This window comes from Lygodium microphyllum, chromosome 7, assembly GCF_053477565.2.
Source record: "Lygodium microphyllum isolate KBCC chromosome 7, Lygodium_microphyllum_v1.1.10, whole genome shotgun sequence".
Lineage (NCBI taxonomy): Eukaryota > Viridiplantae > Streptophyta > Polypodiopsida > Schizaeales > Lygodiaceae > Lygodium > Lygodium microphyllum.
Window position 1 is genome coordinate 89,791,125 of NC_141141.1, and position 21,315 is coordinate 89,812,439.

Consider the following 21,315-nt stretch of genomic DNA (forward strand, 5'->3'; position numbering starts at 1 on the left):
TCCATTTTCAACCATTTGTCTTCATAAAGAATTGGGTTTAAGAGCACTCTTCCTCCCTTGTTCTTACTCATTACATTGCCTAAGTCATGGGACACATTTTGTACTGCTATTGTACAAGTATGTCAATTGATGGGCTAAAATTGCAAGATGTAGAGAGTGCTCTCTTGAATGAAGAGGTTAGCATAAAGAATGAAGATGCTTCACATACCTCTCATGCTTTGACAGTCAAGGGTAATAATGGTAGGAGAAATAATGACCATTGTGGGGGAGACACTTTCGGAAGACTTGTTCTCAATCACATGGACAGCCTCGCAATAAGTCCTATGGGTGTAAGTCCACATTAACTTGTCACTATTGTGGGAAGCATGGTTATATTTGGCCATAGTGCCATAAAATGTGTGATGACAAGTGTAAAGAAGTTAAGGATAAAGTGCATGAAAAGAATGATGATCACAACATTGTTCCTAGCAAGCCTAGTGTCAAGATTGAAGAGATTAATGTCATGCAAACTAATTCTGATGATGACTACATACTTACGGGAAGCATGGTTATATTTGGCCATAGTGCCATAAAATGTGTGATGACAAGTGTAAAGAAGTTAAGGATAAAGTGCATGAAAAGAATGATGATCACAACATTGTTCCTAGCAAGCCTAGTGTCAAGATTGAAGAGATTAATGTCATGCAAACTAATTCTGATGATGACTACATACTTACAACTTCTTCTCTTAATGCTTTTTAGTTTAATGATGTCTCATTTATCTATGCTCAATATTGGCTACTTGATTCAAGGGCTTCATTTCATGTCACCTCTCATCGAGAGTGGTTCCACTCCTATCGTAGCATGATAGGATATGTCAAATTGGGTAATGACCTGGTGGCATTGGATATTGTTGGTATTGGAGATGTCTAGCTATAATTTTGTTCAGGCAATAATATATGCCATGCTTTGGCTTTGACCAAAAGCCTACTAGACAGTTGGATGATGCAGAATATCATGTATCTTTTGGTGATTTCATGCGGAAGATTATCCATAGTAATCTTATCTTTGCTCGAGGTGCCAAGGTTGGTAGCCTCTATTACTTGCTCGTATATGGATCTATTGACCGTGCTTTGTTTATGGTTGATATACCACATGTATCTTTATGGCATCATCACCTTGAATATATGTTCTTAAAAGGAATAAAAATGCTTTTTCATTTGTAGTATCTTCCGTCCCATTACTATAAATGTTTTGATTCATGTGATCATTATATTTATTGGCAAGTAGACATGTAATTCTCATAAGAAGTTTGATATTACGTGCATGGATGCACCTCTTGCTCTCGTTCATTGTGATGTATGTGGTCCCATGCCCTATCAATCATTAGGTGGTGCAAAGTACTTTGTGACTTTCATTGATGCTTATTTACATAAGGCCTGGGCATATCCCATAAAGTAGAAATTGGATGTATTGGCTACCTTTTAGTGTTGGCTTACTCATGCTGAGAACCAATTTGGATATAGGCTGAAATATCTAAGGTCCAATAGTGGGTGTAAATATGTCTCTAAAGTATTTAAGTAGTTTTGCGCGAGTGGGATGTTAAGCATCAATTAACCATCCCAAAATGGTGTTGTAGAGTACATAAATAGGACGATTCAAGAGAAAGTCCTTAGTATACTTAGTTAGGTAGAATTACCACATCATTTTTGGGCTAAGACAATTACTACTACTGTATACTTGATAAATAGATCCCCCTACACTATTATTGGTTGTCAGATTGTAGAGTAGATATAGTTTGAAAAACCTCCATCATATGCTCATTTATATATCTTTGGATGTGAGTCTTTTTGCCATGTTTCCAAGGACAAACGCAATAAGTTGGATCTTAAATCAGTGAAATGCCTCTTTCTTGGCTATGGGGATGCAAGTGAGATGGGATTTTGCCTATTAGACTCACAAGCTAAATTTTTCATCTATAGCCATGATGTTATTTTCCATGAGAAGATGTATAAGTAGCTTGAGAAGGCCATATGTAGCCATGATGTTGTTTTCCATGAGAAGAAGATACATAGGCACCTTGAGAAGGTCATTGAGATATACATAGTGATATTTCAAGAGGACCCTCCTATTAATGTATACTCAACTAGATAGCTTGCACCATTGATGCTCCTATGGCTAGGATCATAATAGACAAGAGGTATAGGTCCCATAGCCTATTTTACAACAGTCTACTAGAGATAGGTATCAACCTAATCACTTTGCATCCTCTATGGATTATGTTATGGTGATAGATGCTAGTGAGCCTCTTATCTATGATGAGACCATGCGCATAGGTGATAGTCACTCTTGGAAGAGGCTCATGCAGTCAAAATATGGCTCACCATAGCAAAATCATACGTGGGATTTGGTTCCTTTGCCTAATCAAAAACATGATTTGCTATGCAAGTAGGTGTACAAGTTGAAAAGTACCCCTAAACACCCCAAGCTATCCTGTAAGGCTAAATTAGTTGCTATTATTTGATTTGGTTGCACAACTAGATCTAGACCCCTATTAGATGGATGTCAAGATGGCTTTCTTACATGGAGACTTATATGATGAGATTTATACTATAGAAATTACCTAAGATCTTTAAGGAAAAAGATCATAAACACCTAGTATGCAAGTTGCAAAGTAGCCTTTATGGCCTTAAGCAAACACCTAGGGAATGGTACCACAAGTTCAATGCTTTCATGCATTCAAAGGGATATACCTAGATCCATGTTTTTGCGTGAAGAAGGCTCGTGATGGTAGCCTTATATGGATGATATGCTAATTGTTGGCAATGCTCATGAGATGAGCTAAATACCTTGAAAAATCAGCTCAAGAAGAGCTTTGAGATAAAGAGTATGGGACAAGCCTCACATATTCTTGGGATGCATATCACATGCATAAGGAGTTGAGACAAAAATGTGGAAGAGTGGCTCCAAATTTTGCACACATAATAATAAGTTCTCTATTGAATCTTATACTTTTTGTACATAAAGTTAGGGCTAGGGTTTCCCACTTGAATTTTGGTAGGCCACCCTATTTTCACTAGTATTATGACTAGCCATTGTCTATTTTTGCATGCATTTGGCCTTTGGATATATGGTCTTAGGTAAAAACAAATAAAGAGATTAATGAAGCCTTCTCAACAATTCTGGGTCCTAAAAATGTGGCCCCAAGATAATTATAATTTACATGGGAGTAAGCTCTCATTCTCCTATGTGAAATCTCGCTCATCTTGAGCCCTACATTCTCCTATGTAGGTGTTGATGACCAATCCATGCAGTTTTAGTTAATATATGCATGCAACACATGAGCAACACATGAGCAACACATGCATATAACTACTAATGGATGTAGACTAAAGAGAATGTATAAACTCTAAATGATATTCATAATGATCTAGAACACTAATAATAATAATATATTTGTTGTACCATTGCCTTATCCATTTCCCTAAGTCAACATTCCTTTTCAACTACCTAGCACATATATGCACCTATCAACAACTATAGAAATTGAATTATGTAAAGACAATACATGCATTCTAATTTATATATACACAATGACCCAGAATAGCAATAATGAAAATACATATGTATTAATATTGCATTACCAATCTACATATGTCAACCTCTCTTTCTGAATATCTAACACATGCATACATTGTACCAACGAATGTAGAAAATGCATTATGAAAAGACAATGCATGTATTCAAAATTTTATGCACCAATGACCTAGAATAGTAATAATGAAAACACACATGCAATACAATTGCCTTGCCAATAGGGCAAAAATTAAGGGACCCCATGATTTTTAGTTTGTAAGTAGGTGAGAAAATGTTTAGCTGATCAATGCTAAAGAGTTTAGAAAATTGGGTGAACATTGTGAGAAAACCCTATTTTAAAGCTATTTTTGATAGAATTTTAGTCTAAATATATATGTATTTGTGTATATATGGGTTATGTTCTAAGTTTCAAGCCTAAAAATTTAGCCCAATGACCAAGAAAACCTCCAAAATTTAGTCTTTGGGCTGAAATTCGCCCCTAATTTTTACCTTGGTTGCTAATATGCCTAAGTCACCACCTCTTTCCAACAAGCTAACAAATGCATGCATATATGAATGTAGTAACACCTCGGCCCATGCATGTTTTAGCTAGGTCAACCTACTAATTCAAAAAACAGATGTATTTATAACATGGTTCCTTATTTTCATTTATAATATTGTAAAATTTATTATCCCTCTTTATTATATGATGTGATTGTTTTTCTTAAAAAACGGCAAATTTTCTTCTCCAAGACTCACTAGCTACCTCAACATTAAACCCCTGTTGTCACCATCGCCAAATATAGGTAGCTAGTGTACCACCTAAATAGGCATAAAAACACTCAATCATTTTAAATTGTTTGGGTAAAGTGATTTAGATTCAATGCTATGTGATGCAAGATTAAGTAGTTTTTGGACTCAAAGGATTGATGAAAAGAGGAATATCCAAGATTGTGGTGTTATTGCTAACTTTTGGGAGAGTCAATGGAGACATTGGTGATTGATGTGGTATAGTCCAAGATATCATTAAAAGTCACCTTTGAAGCTTCCTTATATATGTTCTAGATGTCAAGTGGTTCAATGTATGATGGAAAAGCAAGTCCTAATACAATCTAACACCATCCAAATGGTTAGGTGGCCAATCACTTTACAAATTTATGGCATGGGAAGAATGGACATTAGTGCTACCATAAGAAATGTGAGCATGCATATGTTTTGTAATATACGTTTTGATACCACATATGTAGATGCTATTAGTGCTCATGTTTACTTCATAGTATCATAATTAAGCTATTTCCATTTATGTTTAAATAGCTTATCTTTCAATCAATGATAGAGAATAACAAACATTATCACACGTGATCCCTATCTCTCCACATTTTTGAGGCATATACAACACATTAGAGCCATGGAGCATATAGATGAAGATCATGGAGTCGAGACAATATTGATGATCCTGACGAGATCATGATACAAGAGGAGGATTATCATGGGAGAGGCAACACAAATGCGACGCAAATGATAATGTCATCGCACATGAGGATGGGGATGTAGCCATTGTTTATCACATGATCAAGAGCATAGTGATGAGAGTAGTAGTGGGATCAAATTATTTATAGGTTTAGATATTGGTATGGACATTCAAGTAGATAGTATAGAAAAGGTTTATCTCATTGTAAATGATATTGAGTTCTAAATGATCATTGTATTATCATAATACTTCTACATAAGCATAATTCTTATATCTCTCTCCTCCTTTATTTCAACTTATTGTGTAAATGCATGCATGCATTGATTATTAGTATAATAATGATGTGTCAGGTATGGTGTGCATGGATCGATTTATTTGTGCATTCCCACAATCCTATTGAAAATCAAGTATATCTTTTAGAAAGTTAGGGTTGATCTCAAATAAGATTTATTTGTGCTATTAGATGTCACAACCTCATTATTTATATCAAACCACTATTTTTTACCTTAAATGCATTCCTAAACTATATAGACCATGATAATGTGTAAACGATTTTTTCTATTATCTTTACGTGTTGGTACTAATATAATAATATAATATATATTAGCATCTAAATTTGTGTTAATAGCCATATTCATATACACATCGATACAATAATAGATATCTTTGTCTTCAACTCAATAGTTTTGATCCAACCAACCACTACAGACCATAACAAAAAAATAATTGAGGCTAATGAGGACATAATGCTATGTGTAATGCAAGCAAAAAGATCATACTTGACATACTATATTCGGAGAATTTTCTTATAGAGCATTTTTATGTTTGCTTTCACATTACCATTCAAAAGTTATATAATATGTTATTTGTGCTTCATATGCAGTGCGATTGTACAAGAGAAAGGATGTGTGCACGAGGGACGTACAATATGGGAGGAGGAAGTAGCATCTTGCCAAGTGTGGCAACTTTCAAACCAAAGCCATGACAATGGTTAGAAGTGGTTCTTCTCTCTATCTCCTCTTCAAGTAGTTTTTTTAGGTTCCACTAAGTTCCTAGTAGTGGACCACATAAGCTCTCGATGGTACACCTATAAGAAACCAACCATATCAAGTGCATTCAAAGGCTATTAGAAACCCCCTTAACTTACATATTATACGGCAATAAAATGGCCCTTTCTCCTTAAGAAACTTATAAACTCTTTCCAATTCGATTAAAAAAAGCTACTTTCGTAAATGTTATCCTCCAAACTTATCTAGATTTTGTCCCAAAAAAAGATCCCTCTATATATTGATTGCACGTGGTATACTTACATTTTTTGAGGTGCATCCTTTGAGCTTGAGATGTGACTTGCTACAACTCACCTAATTGCAGAACTAAACAAAACCGAAAGTCGTATAAGGGAGAAGCATCTGAAAAGAGACTCGAGAGAGACAAAGTGTAGCTATACTTTTTTCATGAATTATGCTTTCATGCTTTGCCCCTTTTGTCTAATGAGAAATGTCTACTTCTTGAGAGTGAGTGACAAGCGTAATGGCCAATGGGTATGGCCGGCCAACAAAAGTAATGGTTATGAGATTGGGACTTTCTCACACCTAATTAAGAAAAGGCGAGAGGCTTACTATTGAAAAAGGTTAATGATTGGGGTGATGTAGTGTGTTGCTCCATGGAAAAGGGTTGACTTGATATGTTGGTGGGCATGTGGGTGCTTAGCTAGCATTTAAATCGGGGTTGCATTAAATATAAAATGTCATGTGCAAATAATATGGTGGGTGTTAATGCAAGGCTGGTGCTTGTCGAGCACTATGCTTCCGTCGCTTAAATCGAGATGTATGATGCTGGCAGGATAGCAAACAGAAGGCCCATCGCAGCATTCATGCTCACATGCGCCTGCATGCTGTCTTGTCTCCCCGTCGTCTAGCTAGCTAGCTATCCCACCCCCCATATTTTGATGATAATTTTTATATGGGGGCTGCCCCCGTCCTGTTGATTCTTTATTCATCAAATCTTTGCAATATAGTTTTAGACTTCGTGTTTATCATCAGCTCCCCACAGCCGGCGCTGTATCCGTCTTATAAAAATCGCTTGCGTACCCAGGAAATGTATGCTCCCTCCATCGTCCATCGTTCCTTCGCTCGAAAACAAAGCGAAAAGTAGCGAGGTGTTTTTAATATTGCAGGTAAGGAAATGATTGATGCCTGGTGATAGTTGTCTCACTGCACGTTCTCTCTCTCTCTCTCTCTCTCATCCCATGGTCTAGGGAATGGTGAAGTGTAGCCTACTAGGCTCTAGCCAAGGTTTTAATACTTACATTTCATGTGCTGCTCTCTTCCGACCCAGCCAGCCCCGTCTCTCTCTCTCTCTCTCTCTCTCTAGCGTTTAAGAGGCAAAAAAAGCTGCTGAAGCTGCAGTACACATGCGCATGTTGATTGTCTGGCTTGATCTTCGTCTTGTAATGACGCAGATCAGAGGCCACTCCTGAGCTCCCGTCGCGACCGCAGATTCTCTATATGGCGCAGCGATGGAATGCAGTGAGGTAATTCCTGCACATCATTTAATATGCATCATTATTATATCAGCAACATAAGATAACTACTGCCTGTAACTATGCCTTGGCTTAAGCTTGATTTGTGGAGAACTCGTGCCAATTAATCGGTATTGTACATAAGACGAAAGAGTATGTTAATTGTCCTAGACTTTATCGCTATGGCGCCGAGCTGGAATGCAGTCAGGTACACTAGCAAATGAATATAATTTTTTTAACTAGAGATTACGTTCAGCACCGTGTTATAATCAACTGATTTCATGATGAGTACAATGTCGTATACATTACGTCGAGGATTCAATATGTTTATACTCCAAACATGCAGGAAGATGCTGACTCCAATCAGCCATGGCCGCCGGATGAGCTGGTCGAAGGCGATCGACGTAGGGCTACCAGTAACCTCACGTAACAGAGAGTTTTCGACAAGGTGAGTTGATTGAGCGAGATCCTGGAAGTATCACAAGAAGTTTTAGACACATTCCCACTATAATTCTCACAATGTGAATTGAGACGACATCATCAGCTTTCTGCAAGACACATTCCCACTATAATTCTCACAATGTGAATTGAGACGACATCATCAGCTTCTGCAAGGGAGGGACTGCCATACTTAGCGAGATGCAGGTAGGCAGGCAGGGCAGGGGGTGATACCTAGCTAGTTGCAGTTGGGGTCAGGGGGGATATTGTTGTGCGGGCACCAATATACACCTTATAACAGGGTATGTGGTACCTCTCATGATGTTGAACGCACTAAAGAAGAGGATTGACAGCCCCCGCCCCCACCCCCACCCCCAGCCACACCTAGCTAGGTATGGGGTGCCTCTCGAGCATAAGCTGTCTGCACCCACCTGCACTTAACTAGCTAGGTATGGGCACCTCCGCCATAGAATCTTTTGTTGTTCAACACTATGCAAGAAAAAACAAGGAAAAGACTCCTACATAATACATGGGCGAAAAAAACTTATTGTAGCCCACATCGAATGATTTTTCCATTAATTTGGGGTGGTTAAATGCATCTAAAATTTATTATAAATGCATATACACAGACGTGACACACACTTATTTATTCAGTATTTAATATTTTTATTTTTATTTTGTGCAGCTCTAGTGGTGGTGCCGGCAGCTCCGGCGGGCGGCTGCAGGGCAAAGTGGCGATCATAACAGGGGGAGCCAGCGGCATCGGGGAGGCCACGTGTCGGCTGTTCGTAGAGGAAGGGGCGCAGGCTGTGATTATCGCGGACGTCCAGGATGACCTTGGCCGCAAGATCCAGCACGAGCTCGGCGACAGGGGCGTTGAGTACGTGCACTGCGATGTCGCCTCGGAGGCCGACGTGGCCGCCCTCGTGGACGGCGCCATGGCCCGCCATGGCCGTCTCCATGTCATGTTCAACAACGCCGGCATCGTGACCCACCCCGGGCAGATAGGGCGAGGCTTCGCCGGCTTGGACATGGCGGACTACGCGCGTGTCATGGACGTGAACGTGCGCGGGTGCGTGCACGGGGTGAAGCACGGGTCGAGGGCGATGATAGCCACGTCATCGGCGGCGGCGGCGGGTGGGCCTGACGGCGCCGTCAGCTACTCCGTCATCTGCACCGCCAGCATCAACTCCGTGACGGCACTGGGGGACGCGCACAGCTATACGATAGCGAAGCACGCGGTGGTGGGGCTGGTGCGGAGCGCGGCGCTGGAGCTGGGGGCCCACGGCATCCGCGTGAACGCCCTCTCGCCATCGCTGGTCCCCACGCCCCTCGTCATGCGCTCCCTGGAGGGGATCGTGCCGGGTGCCTCGCCCCGCCACGTGGCGGCCATGGCGCACTCCCCGGCCAACATCCCGCTGCAGATCCGATGTGGCGGCCCCGCCGGCGAGCTCGAGACCCTCCACGTCAGCGACGTGGCCCGCGCTGCCCTCTTCTTGGCCAGCGACGAGAGCCGCTTCGTCAGCGGCCACAACCTCCTCCTCGACGGCGCGTTCACCTCCTCCAAACACCTCATCTTCCAATGAGAAACAGACACGTGGCGAACCGCAAAGCAAAAACAACACTCTCTCGAGCATCTCAACTTTAGATTGGGAAACAGAAAATTGTACATCTTAATTACACCAAGTTTGTGAAAGTTTGTTTGTGTATTATCCTTTATGGAGGGACATGTACCTCCTACATGTTCCCATTTTCCAACATGTCTCTATCATCATTTGTCAAAGAAAGTAGACAAAACATGTAAAGATACTATATCTACATAGGATGCATGGATGGATAGATACACACACATACTAACAAATGGAGAGAGACTAACATTTTGATCCATACCGCTTATACTTCTTCTTCAAGTGTCTCTGTTGGAAAATTTCACACTAGAAACAAAGTTTTTGTAGCACAAAGAGTTTATTTTGAATGCCACAAGTGATTTACCCAAGGTTTCAATGCGCACATCCTTGAAACTCAACCCATGCACCCAACTAGTGAGCTACGACCCATTGGCACATTGGAAACAAAGTTCTCACTTGAGAAGTAGCTTATCCCATGCATTAGCATATTTCTCTACAACTATTTATATATATGCATATTGTTCTTGTATATAATGAGAACTTGAAAACTTTACACTACTAAAACCCAAACCTTTTGTTAATAATTCAAACCTTAGGCTACCTTTACGATTTTGGGGTTTAAAAATGAACCTATTTTATAGCCTTAAAATTTTGGTAAAACTTAAGTATAAATCCACCCTTTGATGAGACTATGAAATTGTTTTACTCCATAGACAATATATGTTCATCAATTATTGACAATCCATTTAAGATTACAAAACTCAAGACATCAAAGTTGTGCAAATAGCTAAATCCTAAAATTAATAGAAACTCACAACTCTTGAAACTAAAGGGGTATCTTATACAAAATTTTACTCCATTGATAATACATGTTCATTAGTCATGGACTTTTAATTTAAAACTAGTGTGCCTTGACTTGCATCACTAGGTGTAAAAGAACTTGGGTGTGTAACTTGCTCGAAAATTTACATGCTTGTCACCTATTATATTCATTTTGATGTAGTAAAAGACAAGGTTTAAGTGAGACCTATGTAAACTAAGCTTGCCAAAACCCATGTTATTAAGCTAGAAGATTGATATATGTTTGTAAGCAAATATGTGGTTGGTAGTGCATTCAAGCCATGGAATATGTGTCTATGAAAATCTAAGGTGGTGCTTGAATGTAGTATATCTGTTATAAGGTCCAAGATACATGCTTGACCTTCTTATATACTTAAAAGATATATGGTGAATATTATGCTGGCGCAGACAGAGAATAGATGAGAGAAAATAAAGATGTAGAGAGAAAGAGAGATTGACAACACATTAGGGATTGGAAGATGGGCCCGTCTCCCCCCTTTGTGGAGTTATATTATTGACAAGGAGCAAGCTCCTCTGTTACACATAAAACCATCTCTTAACTTGTAAATCTTGGGAACAAGATCACGATTTCTTGCACAGTATACAACCGGCTAACACTTGTACAACTTGGAAGTCGACACTTTTTGCTCCTTCTTGAGTCTGTCCTTCTCTCTTACACAATATGTGTAGGGATCTCCTCTTGGAGCTTGATTTCAACAAAGCTTCCACAGCACTTGCACCTTCTCTCCTACATAATATATGTAGGGATCTTCTCTCAGAGCTTGATATCAACAAAGCTTCGATAGCACTTTGTGAGACTCGAACTGCCTACTCTCCTCCTCTTGCATATATGCAAAGTGATGCTTCATTCACCTCCTCCACACCCAAGAAGAGCCTCCCTTTTATAGGCTCCAAGAGCTTCTCTTCTTGGAGAGAGACTTGAGTGCCAAGATTGAAAAGGTTGATCTTCATGCAAGATGTGGTGGTTTTAGGACCTACTCTATAGCACCAATTTTGGAATGTCTCTATGTGCGTTGCTCCGATGGAAATACATCTAACACAAAAGTTATAGATCTTGTCATTTCTGATAACCTTGTAGGCCATTTTAAGAGGTCAGCTTTTTATTGTGAGATATTTTAAAAAATGGATTCACCATGTCTATTTTAAGAAAAGCAGCTTTTTAAACTCTATTATTAACTTATGGTCCACGCAACCGCCTTGAGCTATAGATAAGAAGTGTTCATTAGATTGCATCGGGTCTTAACCTTAAGATTGACTTCCATACAAAAGATTGTATCACCTTAGACCTTAGAAAGGGAAAATCACTTCTCTCCTCACTTCCAAAGGATTACGTCTCTCGTCTTTTTAGTGAGAGAATTACCTCTCTCTCATCTTTCTTAATGAAAGAATTACTTCTCTCCTTAATTCATTAAGAGAGAAAAGACCTTAAACCTTGACTTGTAAGGGAGAGGATGATCCCAAATGAATGCAATGTTCATTACACACAAGTAAATGTTCCCAGGCGTCCTCGGATGCACACATAAATACATATACACAATACTAATGCACTTCCTTTTCTTAGAACTCAATCCATCTTCATTTATGTATAACTCCTTGGTTCTTGTGTACACTCGTACACTTGGCAGACACTTCCTTCCCCCTTCATAACTTGTATTGCATGTACTAGATATCCCCATCACAGTGCTTTGATCACCCCATTAAGTGATGCACTAGGAATACTGGTCTCTAAATGGTCTCATGGCCATGCAAGATCATCATCAACACTTAAAGAAAAGTGAGTTATTAATTTATTGACATAAATTTACTCAATAGAAAATGTATAATAAGCAATTAATTTAGTAGCATCCCTTTGGCTTCTAAATAGTTGACCTCAACTATAGAGGGGATACATAGTCCTTAAGAAGATTTGAAAGTCTTGTAGTTCTCTTTCAGTCATAAACTGAGTATCCAACATGGGATAATTCTTAAACTTAACTGGATGCTTCTGTAATACCTTACCTGACGTCAGAGTTTTGTTCTGATGGTGTAAAATTCTTTTAGGCACAAGGAACTCTTCTATTTCATCTATGTCAGGTAAATCTTCCTTGATTGGTTCCATTGGAGGTTCTCCAACATAGGGATATAGCAAACTTATATGGAAAGCATTATGAATTTTCAAATGACTTGGTAGATCCAAACAAAAAGTCACATCGTCTATATTATATGTGATCTTGAAAGGGCCATAATAGCAATTAGAAATCTTAACCACTTTACCCTTTTGACATTTTTGCTTCTTCAAGCGAGCCTTCTCAAACTTAAGAAGAACATACTATCCCAACTTGAGATCTAACTTACGACGATGCTTATGAGCTTTGCATTTATACTTCTCTTGTGTTCTTTGGATAACAACTTTTACTTGAGTGAAAGCTATATCAATGTCTCTAACAAACTCATATGCTGCAAAGATCTTATCATTCATAAGAAGAATGTTTGGTAAATGAGGCTTACCATAGATAATCTCAAAGGGTGCCGTCCCAGAACTAGAGTGCACCGTGTTATTGTATGCGAACTCTACTAAAGGCAAATACTTTTCCCATTCTCTTTGATTATCAGAGACATAGGATTTCAAAAGTTCCAGAACAGTAGAATTAGCAATTTCACTCTGCCCATCCGTTTGAGTATGATAAGAGGATGAAAACTTTAACCGATTCCCGAGGTTCTTGCCAAAAGAGGCTGGTCATGCGGGGATCTCGATCACTTATAATGGACTGAGCCATGCCATGATACTTGAAAATATGAGCAATGAATAGCTTAGCCATATGATCAGCTTTGATTGTTTTTCGCACAGGTATAAAGTGTGCTTGCTTACTGAATCTATCAATGATAGTCTAGATTGCATTGTTGCCTGCTTGTGTGGGAGGAAGCTCCATGATAAAGTCCATGGCTATACTTTCCCAAGGCTCATTGGGAATAGATAATGGCTTCAATAGGCCAGGTTGTTTATGCCTATCATACTTTACTTTTTGGCATATCTTGCACTCGCGGACATATCTTTCAATGTCAGCTCTAAGAGTGGGCCAAAAGAAATATATTTCCAATGCTTGAGTAGTAAGTAGAATACCCTTATGTCCAGCATATGGAGATGCAGTTGCTTCATCCATTACCTTGTGTTGCAATGGTTATGCTACACAAATTTCTTGATGATGATACAAATAACCATCTCAAATCGACTAAGGTTTAATCGATTGACATGAGTTAAGCTGATCCCATATGGTTGAGAAGTCGGAATTAGTTGTATATACTTTGGGTAAATCCAAGAACTCATTATGGTAAACAGTTGTGATTACATTCACTCGAGTTTGTTGTGATAGAGCATTTGCTACCATATTCTTAGTTCTAGATGTGTGAAGGATTTGAAACATAGATAAGAAATTTTTCCAACCCATCTGTTTCTCTGAGAGCTTCTTTTGATGAGTGAGAAAGTATCTTAGACTTTGGTGATCTATTTTAATAACAAAACTTGCATCGAGTAAATAGTGTTTCTATACTTGAAGATCATGTACCACCGTCATAAGCTCTTTCTCATATACTAGAGTATGTAGCTTATGATCCTTGAGGCGTCGGCTCTCAAATACTACTGCATGATGCTCTTGGTTAAGGATAGCTCCAATGCAATCCCCAGAAGCATCACAGTGAACTTCAAAAGGTTTTTGAAGATCCAAAACTATGAGAAGTAGTTCTTGAGTCACAAGAAACTTAATTTTTTCAAAGGCTTGTAGTTGCCTTGATCCCCAGCGAAAAGGCATTCGCTTCTTAGTTAGGTCATGTAGAGGAGATGCAACATACACAAAACCTCGTATGAACCTCCTGTAGTATAAACTAAGGCCTAAGAAACTTCTAACTTCATGTACAGAAGTAGGTGTAGGCCATTCAACAATCACCAGATTGTGAGAAATAATATGGCCCAAGTAATGAATTTCTATAATCTATACTTACGAAGCTCTTGAAAAACAATAGATAGATGTTTTCTATGCTCTTCTTCAGACTGTGAAAATATTAGAATATCATCAAAGAAGAAACATGTGAACTTTGAGTGAGGTTTGAAAATTCTCTCAATCATTCGATTGAATGTGGTGGGTAAATTAGTCAAACCAAATGGTATGACTAAGAACTCATATAGTCCAAACGTTGTACGAAAAGATATCTTATGAACATCTTCAAGTGCTATCCATATTTGGTGATAGCCATTCTTGAGATCAATACAACTAAAGATGCTAGCCCCTTGCAACATATCCAAGATATCATCTATCCTTGGGATAGGAAAACGGTTCTTGCTTGTGATCTTGTTCAAAGATCTGTAATCCTTTTTCCAACAGTTCGTTTACTTGTTTTAGGATCTCCTCTTGCTGACTTGCACTTACTCAGTAAGGCAGTTGGTTAGGTGGTGAACTCTTGGGATAAGATCAATTGTGTGATCTTCCAAGCACTTAGGAGGTAACTCTCCTAAGAGTGAATCACCAAAATGATCTTCATATTGTTTAACAAAATCATGTCTGGCTTGATCAATTAAAGAGAGGGGTTCTTTTAAAGTCTGAGACTTAGAAGCATTAGTTGGTATTGTATGTTCATTAGAGGCATCAAGTGCCCTTGAATCATTAGCTTATTTTGACTCTCTCACAAAAATCTTGTACGTAGAAATAACTTTCTTCATTTCATTAGAAATACTAACATGACTAACCATTGGCACAAGTCAATCTCCAACATCAGCAATGCATACTATGTTTTGACCCTTGAATTGAAATGCAAGGGTCTTCTTAACAAAATGCATCACAGTTACCAATGGGTACAAGTAGAAAAGATTCTTGGTCACAATAATCCCCAATTCTAAGATTCAACTTCTACTAGATAGGAGTAGAATTGGTTGTAAGTCCTTCAAATGCCGAACCTGATCCAATTGGTGTTCCCAATCAATTCGATGGAATTTGTAGCCTTTCAGCAGTATCTGCTGACACAAAATTATATGTGGACCCTGGATCAAAGAGTATCAAAACTCGTTGATTGTTGAGTGTCCCCCAACCCTTTAAGAGTTGTCTCTTCTTCTCTTTTGAATGAGTGTTAGCTTGCACATCTAGAGTAGAATTTGGGGATGGCGGAGGAGGATCTTTAATCACATTTGCTTCCTTCCTTTTGTGAGGACAATCAGGCTTCATATGCCCTAACTCACCATAAAGAAAGCACATTCCTTCCTCTTTGTACTTTTGTATCTCAGAGGGTGAGAGATACTTGCGCTTCTTCTTGTTACCCTCTGGCTTTGAGTATCGGTCATGGGTAGAGGTGGGTCTTCTTTGATTAGTCCTATCTCTTGGTTGTTTATAGAGATGGTATTGTCTAGCTCTATAAGAACTCATCTCCAACTTTTGAGATGTACCATATGTATGCAAACTTTAGCTATGATGGCAGACTCCATCATGCGAGTTAAGGTTTCATGTGGATACACCTTCATGGTTCTGTGTAAATGAGGGAGTAGGCCAGCTTCAAACTTTCTTTTTTTCTCTTCATTGCTGATTTCCATGAAAGGAGTAACCTTGAGAAGAGTAGACCAAAAATTGTCCACATAACTAGTGACCTTCTCATGCTCTTTCTGGCCTAGCCAATCCCACTCCTTCTTGACATCATTCTCAAAATTGCGAGGCAAGAACTAAGCATAAAACTTCTTCTTCAACTTTTTCCAAGTCGTAGGTTTCCTTCCCTCCAAAATAAGAGTCAACCACCAATTGCTAGCGGTATCTTTCAAGTGCATGCTTACATGCTTGAGCTTGGACTTTTCTAAGAAATTACCATCGGAAAAAGTAACTTCAAATTGCCTAACAAAGGCTAACGCCTTAGCAGGATCTCTCTTACTGGAGTGAGAGTCAAACTTTATGTCCTTATCCCTAGACTTGAAAGTCTTAGTCTTCTTAATCTTGCTCCTCTTATGGTCCCCCTTTGTCCGTTTGCGGATTGCACTAGACTTAGAACCAAGAGAGTAGGAACTAGAAGATGATTGAGGAGGAAGAGGAGGAAATTAAGTAATAAGGGGAGTAGCTGGTTTGCTGAGGGAGATGACTTCGTCCTTATCCGCCTCACTCGAGGTGAGGTATTTTTACTATTCTTAACCCGAAAGTCCTTCTTCCTTCTAGGAAGCTTCTCAGTAATTGGATGCTTTGCACCTTCACCATCAATTGGTGCAATGGTGTTTCCTCCAGTATTACCATATTTTGGAGAATCCCGTCCTTCATAAGTAGATTCTTCCCTTGCCCTTCAGCTGTCAATCAATTGACGTACTTTGGGAATCTCCAACAAGCTACGATGATCTCTCAATTGAGCCTGTAATTGCTCACTTGTAGGCACTTCATCAATTTCCATCTTTACCTTTTTCTTGCAAGGATCCCCTTTACTTTGAGAAAAGAAAAGAGATCTGCTCTGATACCACTGTTATAAGGTTCGAGATACATGCTCGACCTTCTTATATACTTAAAAGATATATGGTGAATATTATACTGGCACAGAGAGAGAAAAAATAAGAGAAAAGAAAGATGTAAAGAGAAAGAAAGAGAGAGATTGAAAACACACTAGGGATTGGAAGATGGGCCAATCCCCCTCCTTGTGGAATTATATTATTGACAAGGAGCAAGCTCCTTCATTAAACATAAAACCAATTATTAACTTGTAAATATTGGGACAAGATCACGGTTCCTTTTACGGTATACAATCGGCTAACACTTGCACAACTTGGAAGTTGGGAACGTTTGATCCTTCTTGAGTCTCTCATTCTCTCCTACACAATATGTGTAGGGATCTTCTCTTGGAGCTTGATTTCAACAAAGCTTCCACAACACTTGCACCTTCTTTCCTACAAAATATATGTAGGGATCTCCTCTTGGAGCTTGATTTCAGCAGAGCTTCCACAACACTTTGTGAGACTTGAATTGCCTTCTCTTCTCCTCTTTCATATATGCAAAGTGATGCTTCCTTCACCTCCTCTACACCCAAGGAGAGCCTTCCATTTATAGGCTCCAAGAGCTTCTCTTCTTAGAGAGAGACTTGAGTTCCAAGATTGGAAAGGTTGATCTTCATGCAAGATGTGGTTGTTCCAAGGCCTACCCTACAATACCAATTTTAGAATATCTCTCTATACGTTGATCGAATGGAAAAATGTCTAGCACAAAAGTTGTAGATCTCACCATTTTTTATAACCCCATGGGACATTTTTAGAGATTGATTTTCTATCGCGAGATATTTTAAAAAATGGATTCACCATGTCTATTTTAAGAAAAGCAGCTTTTTAAACTCTATTCTTAACTTATGGTCCATATATCCACCTTGAGCTATAGATAAGGAGAGTCCATTAGATTGCATTGAGCCTCAACCTTAATATTGACTTCCATACAAAAGCTTGTATCATATTAGACCTTAGAAAGGGAAAATCACTTCTCTCCTCACTTCCAGAGGATCATGTCTCTAGTCTTTTTAGTGAGAGAATTACCTCTCTCGTCTTTCTTACTAAAAGAATTACTTCTCTAATTAATTCATTAAGAGAGAAAATACCTTAAACCTTGACTTGCAAGGGAGAGGATAACCCCAAATGAATGCAATGCTCATTACACACAAGTAAACATTCCCAGGCATCCTCGGATGCACATATAAATACATATACACAATACTAACGCACTTCCTCTTCTTAGAACTCAATCCATCTTCATTTATGTGTAACTCCTTGGTTCTTGTGTACACTCTTACACTTGGCAAAAACTTCCTCCCCCCTTCATAACTTGTATTGCATGTACCAAATATCCCCGTCACAGTGCTTTGATCACCCCATTAAGTGATGCACTAGGAATACTGGTCTCTAAATGGTCTCATGGGCATACTAGATCATCATCAACACTTGAAGAAAAGTGAGTCATTAATTTATTGACATAAATTTACTAAATAGAGAATGTGTAATAAGCAATCACTTTAGTAACAATATCAAGTCCACCACTATCAATAATTGGTGGGCAAATTTGTGGAATTTAAGAGTGGTGCTCAAGTGGTGCAACTTATCAAGTTTGATCCCCATTCAATGGTGGATATGCATATGTTCCAAAATTTTAGGATGGTTCATAAGTATTTAAGTTGAGGATTTGCACAGATGGGTGAGTACATGTGGGTTCTTAGAATGTGCATGAAATATTCACATAGTTATAATGATTTAAGACTTGTAAGTATGGGTGTATGGATGCACAAGCATGTGTATGACTAAATGTTTTGGATATGTTCAAGCAAGCATGATGTGCATATGTGGGTAATGATTTTGCACATATTGAAAAGTGGTGCATGTTGTGGAGCTTTTCTAGCATATAATTTCAATTTCTAAGAAGTGTACGTGGGAAATGGTTTTAAGATAAAAATAACTGTGAAATACATTATTGGCTCTAGATAGCACATTTATTAGTTGGCATAATTGATTTACTAGTGCATTTCCATCCAATTTTGGCATGCCATATAACTCTCTTGCTTTGCTTTACATGTATGTACATATATACTCATGGAAAGATTAGGTTATAACTTACCTTATAGTATTATAACTAAACCTTTGACCATCATATCTCACACTCTGAATTCTCTTCTCACTTGATGCTTGATAGTCAAATATGATCTAGTTTTGATCCATGAATCTCAATTTCCCACACTCTTAGTTTGCTTGAGCTCATAGGTTGATTTTATCCATAATAGAGTGCATATGAGCAGTGTACTTTTTTGGGCAAAGTTTCACAAATTTGGCTATAAATAAAGTAGAAAATGCAATAGTTTGGTTGTAATGTGTGCAAAAAGCCGTCCCTTGTCACTAAACATCACTATAAGCTAAGTTCTCAAAGAAATTTTATTCCCAAAAGTCACCTTGATTATTGCAACATAAAGACCAATAGTAAATCTAAGACCTTTGTTAATTTGACAAGGTTTGCTGATAGATGAACTTTGATCACCAAATATTTAAGCAAATGTTTTAGCAGGGGACATTGCATATGTCTAGCACACATGATGTGCATATGTGGGTAATGATTTTGCACATATTGAATAATGGTACATGTTGTGGAACTTTTCTAGCATATACCATCTTCTCCTCTTGTCTTCTCTTCATCTTCTCCTCTCTTCTTCTCCTCTCTTCTTCTCTTGTCTTCTCCTCTCTTGTCTTGCTCGTGGCAATGGAGCTTGGATCGTGGAGCTTGAGGATGGAGCTTGCTTGAGGCTTGCACTTGGATCGTGAAGCTACCAGGGTGCTCGAGAGAGGAAGTAACTAGATCAGTCATGGAGGTAAGCTCACTACACCCATAGAGATGGATGGCGCATCGGCTATGTGAGAGGTAGCCATTAGTGCTCGGCTTGGAATGCTTGAAACAATAAGCGGTCCGTGGGTCTCGGCAGTAGTTGATTGCTACTCCAACCTACTTTTCCAAATCCGAAAAACCAAAAACCTACTCGCTAAGGAGATCAAATACCTCTTCAAACTCCCTCGCTTTCTACCTATCTATCTCAAGCACCGGTTTGGGAAAAATCCTACTTCAATGCTCGATTCGAAGTGTGCAAATGCTCAAGGATTGAATCTGTTGGTCCCGAAAATGGAACCAAAATGTAGAGGCAATCAACCGCTAAGACCCATGGACCGCTTATTGTTTCAAGCATTTCAAGCCGAGCACTAATGGCTACCTCTCACATAGTTGACATGCCATCCATCTCTACAGGTGTAGTGAGCTTACCTCCATGCCTGATCGAGTTACCTCCTCTCTCGATCACCTCGGTAGCTCCACGATCCAAGTGCAAGCTTCAAGCAAGCTCCACGCTCCAAGCTCCATTGCCACGAGTAAGAGAAGAGAAGAGAAGAAGAGAGGAGAAGATGCAGAGCTTCTCGACTATGGTCCCTCACCCTCACACTCACTCTCTTACACTCTCACACTCCCTCTCTCAAGCACAAGCTCAAGCAAGCAAGAAGAAGAAGAAGAATAATAATAATAATAATAATAAGAGAGCCACTTTTGGCCACACACAAGAATGAGCTTCTCATTTTCTTTTCAACTTTATATACAAAGCCCTAAATCCCTTTTGGGCAGTCATCCCCTTGTCCCCTTTTTTTACATGGCTGGCTGTGGCTTGGCCTAGGCCCTTTTTCCATTGTCCTTCCATCTTCCTAGCTTCCTTCCTACTGCCCATCTACCTTTACAAATTGCACGGGTGAGAGTCCGACGCTCTTAAATTAAATCATGATGCACCTTGCACTCGTTTACAAAAGTATTGACTTGTAATTTTTCTTGTGCGCATTTTCCTTTATTTAGGACTTTTTTGCACTTCCTATATTTCCATATTTTTCTTGGCGTGCCTTCGTCTTTCGTTCCACTTTTGCCTTGGCCTTGTCCTCCACTTTAGATTTTCCAGCTTGCCCATTTGAGGGTTAACATTACCCCCCTCCTAGACAAGTGCCAGTCCCATGGCACTCACTGTCATAGGTAGCATGCTATGTCATGCGCCAAAGATGTGGGTGGAAGGGACTGCTGTGGTTGGCCTTGGAGGAGTTTTAGTGGTGGTGCAGATGAAGGTGGTTGGTGGCACTTTGTAGGCCTGATTGGTTGGTGATAGGGTTGTTGAAGTAGTTGATAGGGTTGGTTGTTGTTGGGAGTTGCACTCATGGGTTGGCAGCATAGGTGTGGATGTGCTGGGGATTTGGTGGGTGATGATTCCTTGATGGGCTTGTAGGATGAAGGATAATAATTCAAAGTTAATTGTTGATAATGAGATGACGATACGTTTTTTGGAGTTTTCAATACGTGCACAATTGAAAACCTCTC

General features: G+C 39.2%; 1 protein-coding gene across 6 annotated transcripts; it reads left to right on the forward strand.

Moving 5' to 3' along the window:
- The first annotated feature begins 7,021 nt into the window (after positions 1-7,021).
- On the forward strand, positions 7,022-9,995 carry LOC148033678 (momilactone A synthase-like). 6 transcript variants are annotated; one of them, XM_087681621.1, is made up of 5 exons: positions 7,022-7,202; positions 7,488-7,559; positions 7,646-7,817; positions 7,870-7,995; positions 8,671-9,995. In XM_087681621.1, the coding sequence occupies exons 3-5, from the start codon at positions 7,768-7,770 to the stop codon at positions 9,569-9,571; spliced, it is 1,077 nt and encodes a 358-aa protein (XP_087537747.1). In that variant the 5' UTR covers positions 7,022-7,202; positions 7,488-7,559; positions 7,646-7,767; the 3' UTR covers positions 9,572-9,995. The 6 variants fall into 6 exon arrangements, with proteins under 6 accessions (XP_087537747.1, XP_087537746.1, XP_087537751.1 ...); XM_087681620.1 differs by having other exon boundaries at positions 7,488-7,817; XM_087681625.1 differs by lacking the exon at positions 7,646-7,817 and having other exon boundaries at positions 7,894-7,995.
- The last annotated feature ends 11,320 nt before the right edge of the window (positions 9,996-21,315 follow it).

Bases quoted from the DNA above. Each gene is read 5' to 3' on its own strand.
- LOC148033678 (XM_087681620.1), top strand. From the start codon at position 7,768: ATGAATATAATTTTTTTAACTAGAGATTACGTTCAGCACCGTGTTATA. The intron at 7,818-7,869 runs CAACTGATTTCA...TCGAGGATTCAA, and splicing joins GTTCAGCACCGTGTTATAAT to TATGTTTATACTCCAAACAT. The intron at 7,996-8,670 runs GTGAGTTGATTG...TATTTTGTGCAG, and splicing joins AACAGAGAGTTTTCGACAAG to CTCTAGTGGTGGTGCCGGCA.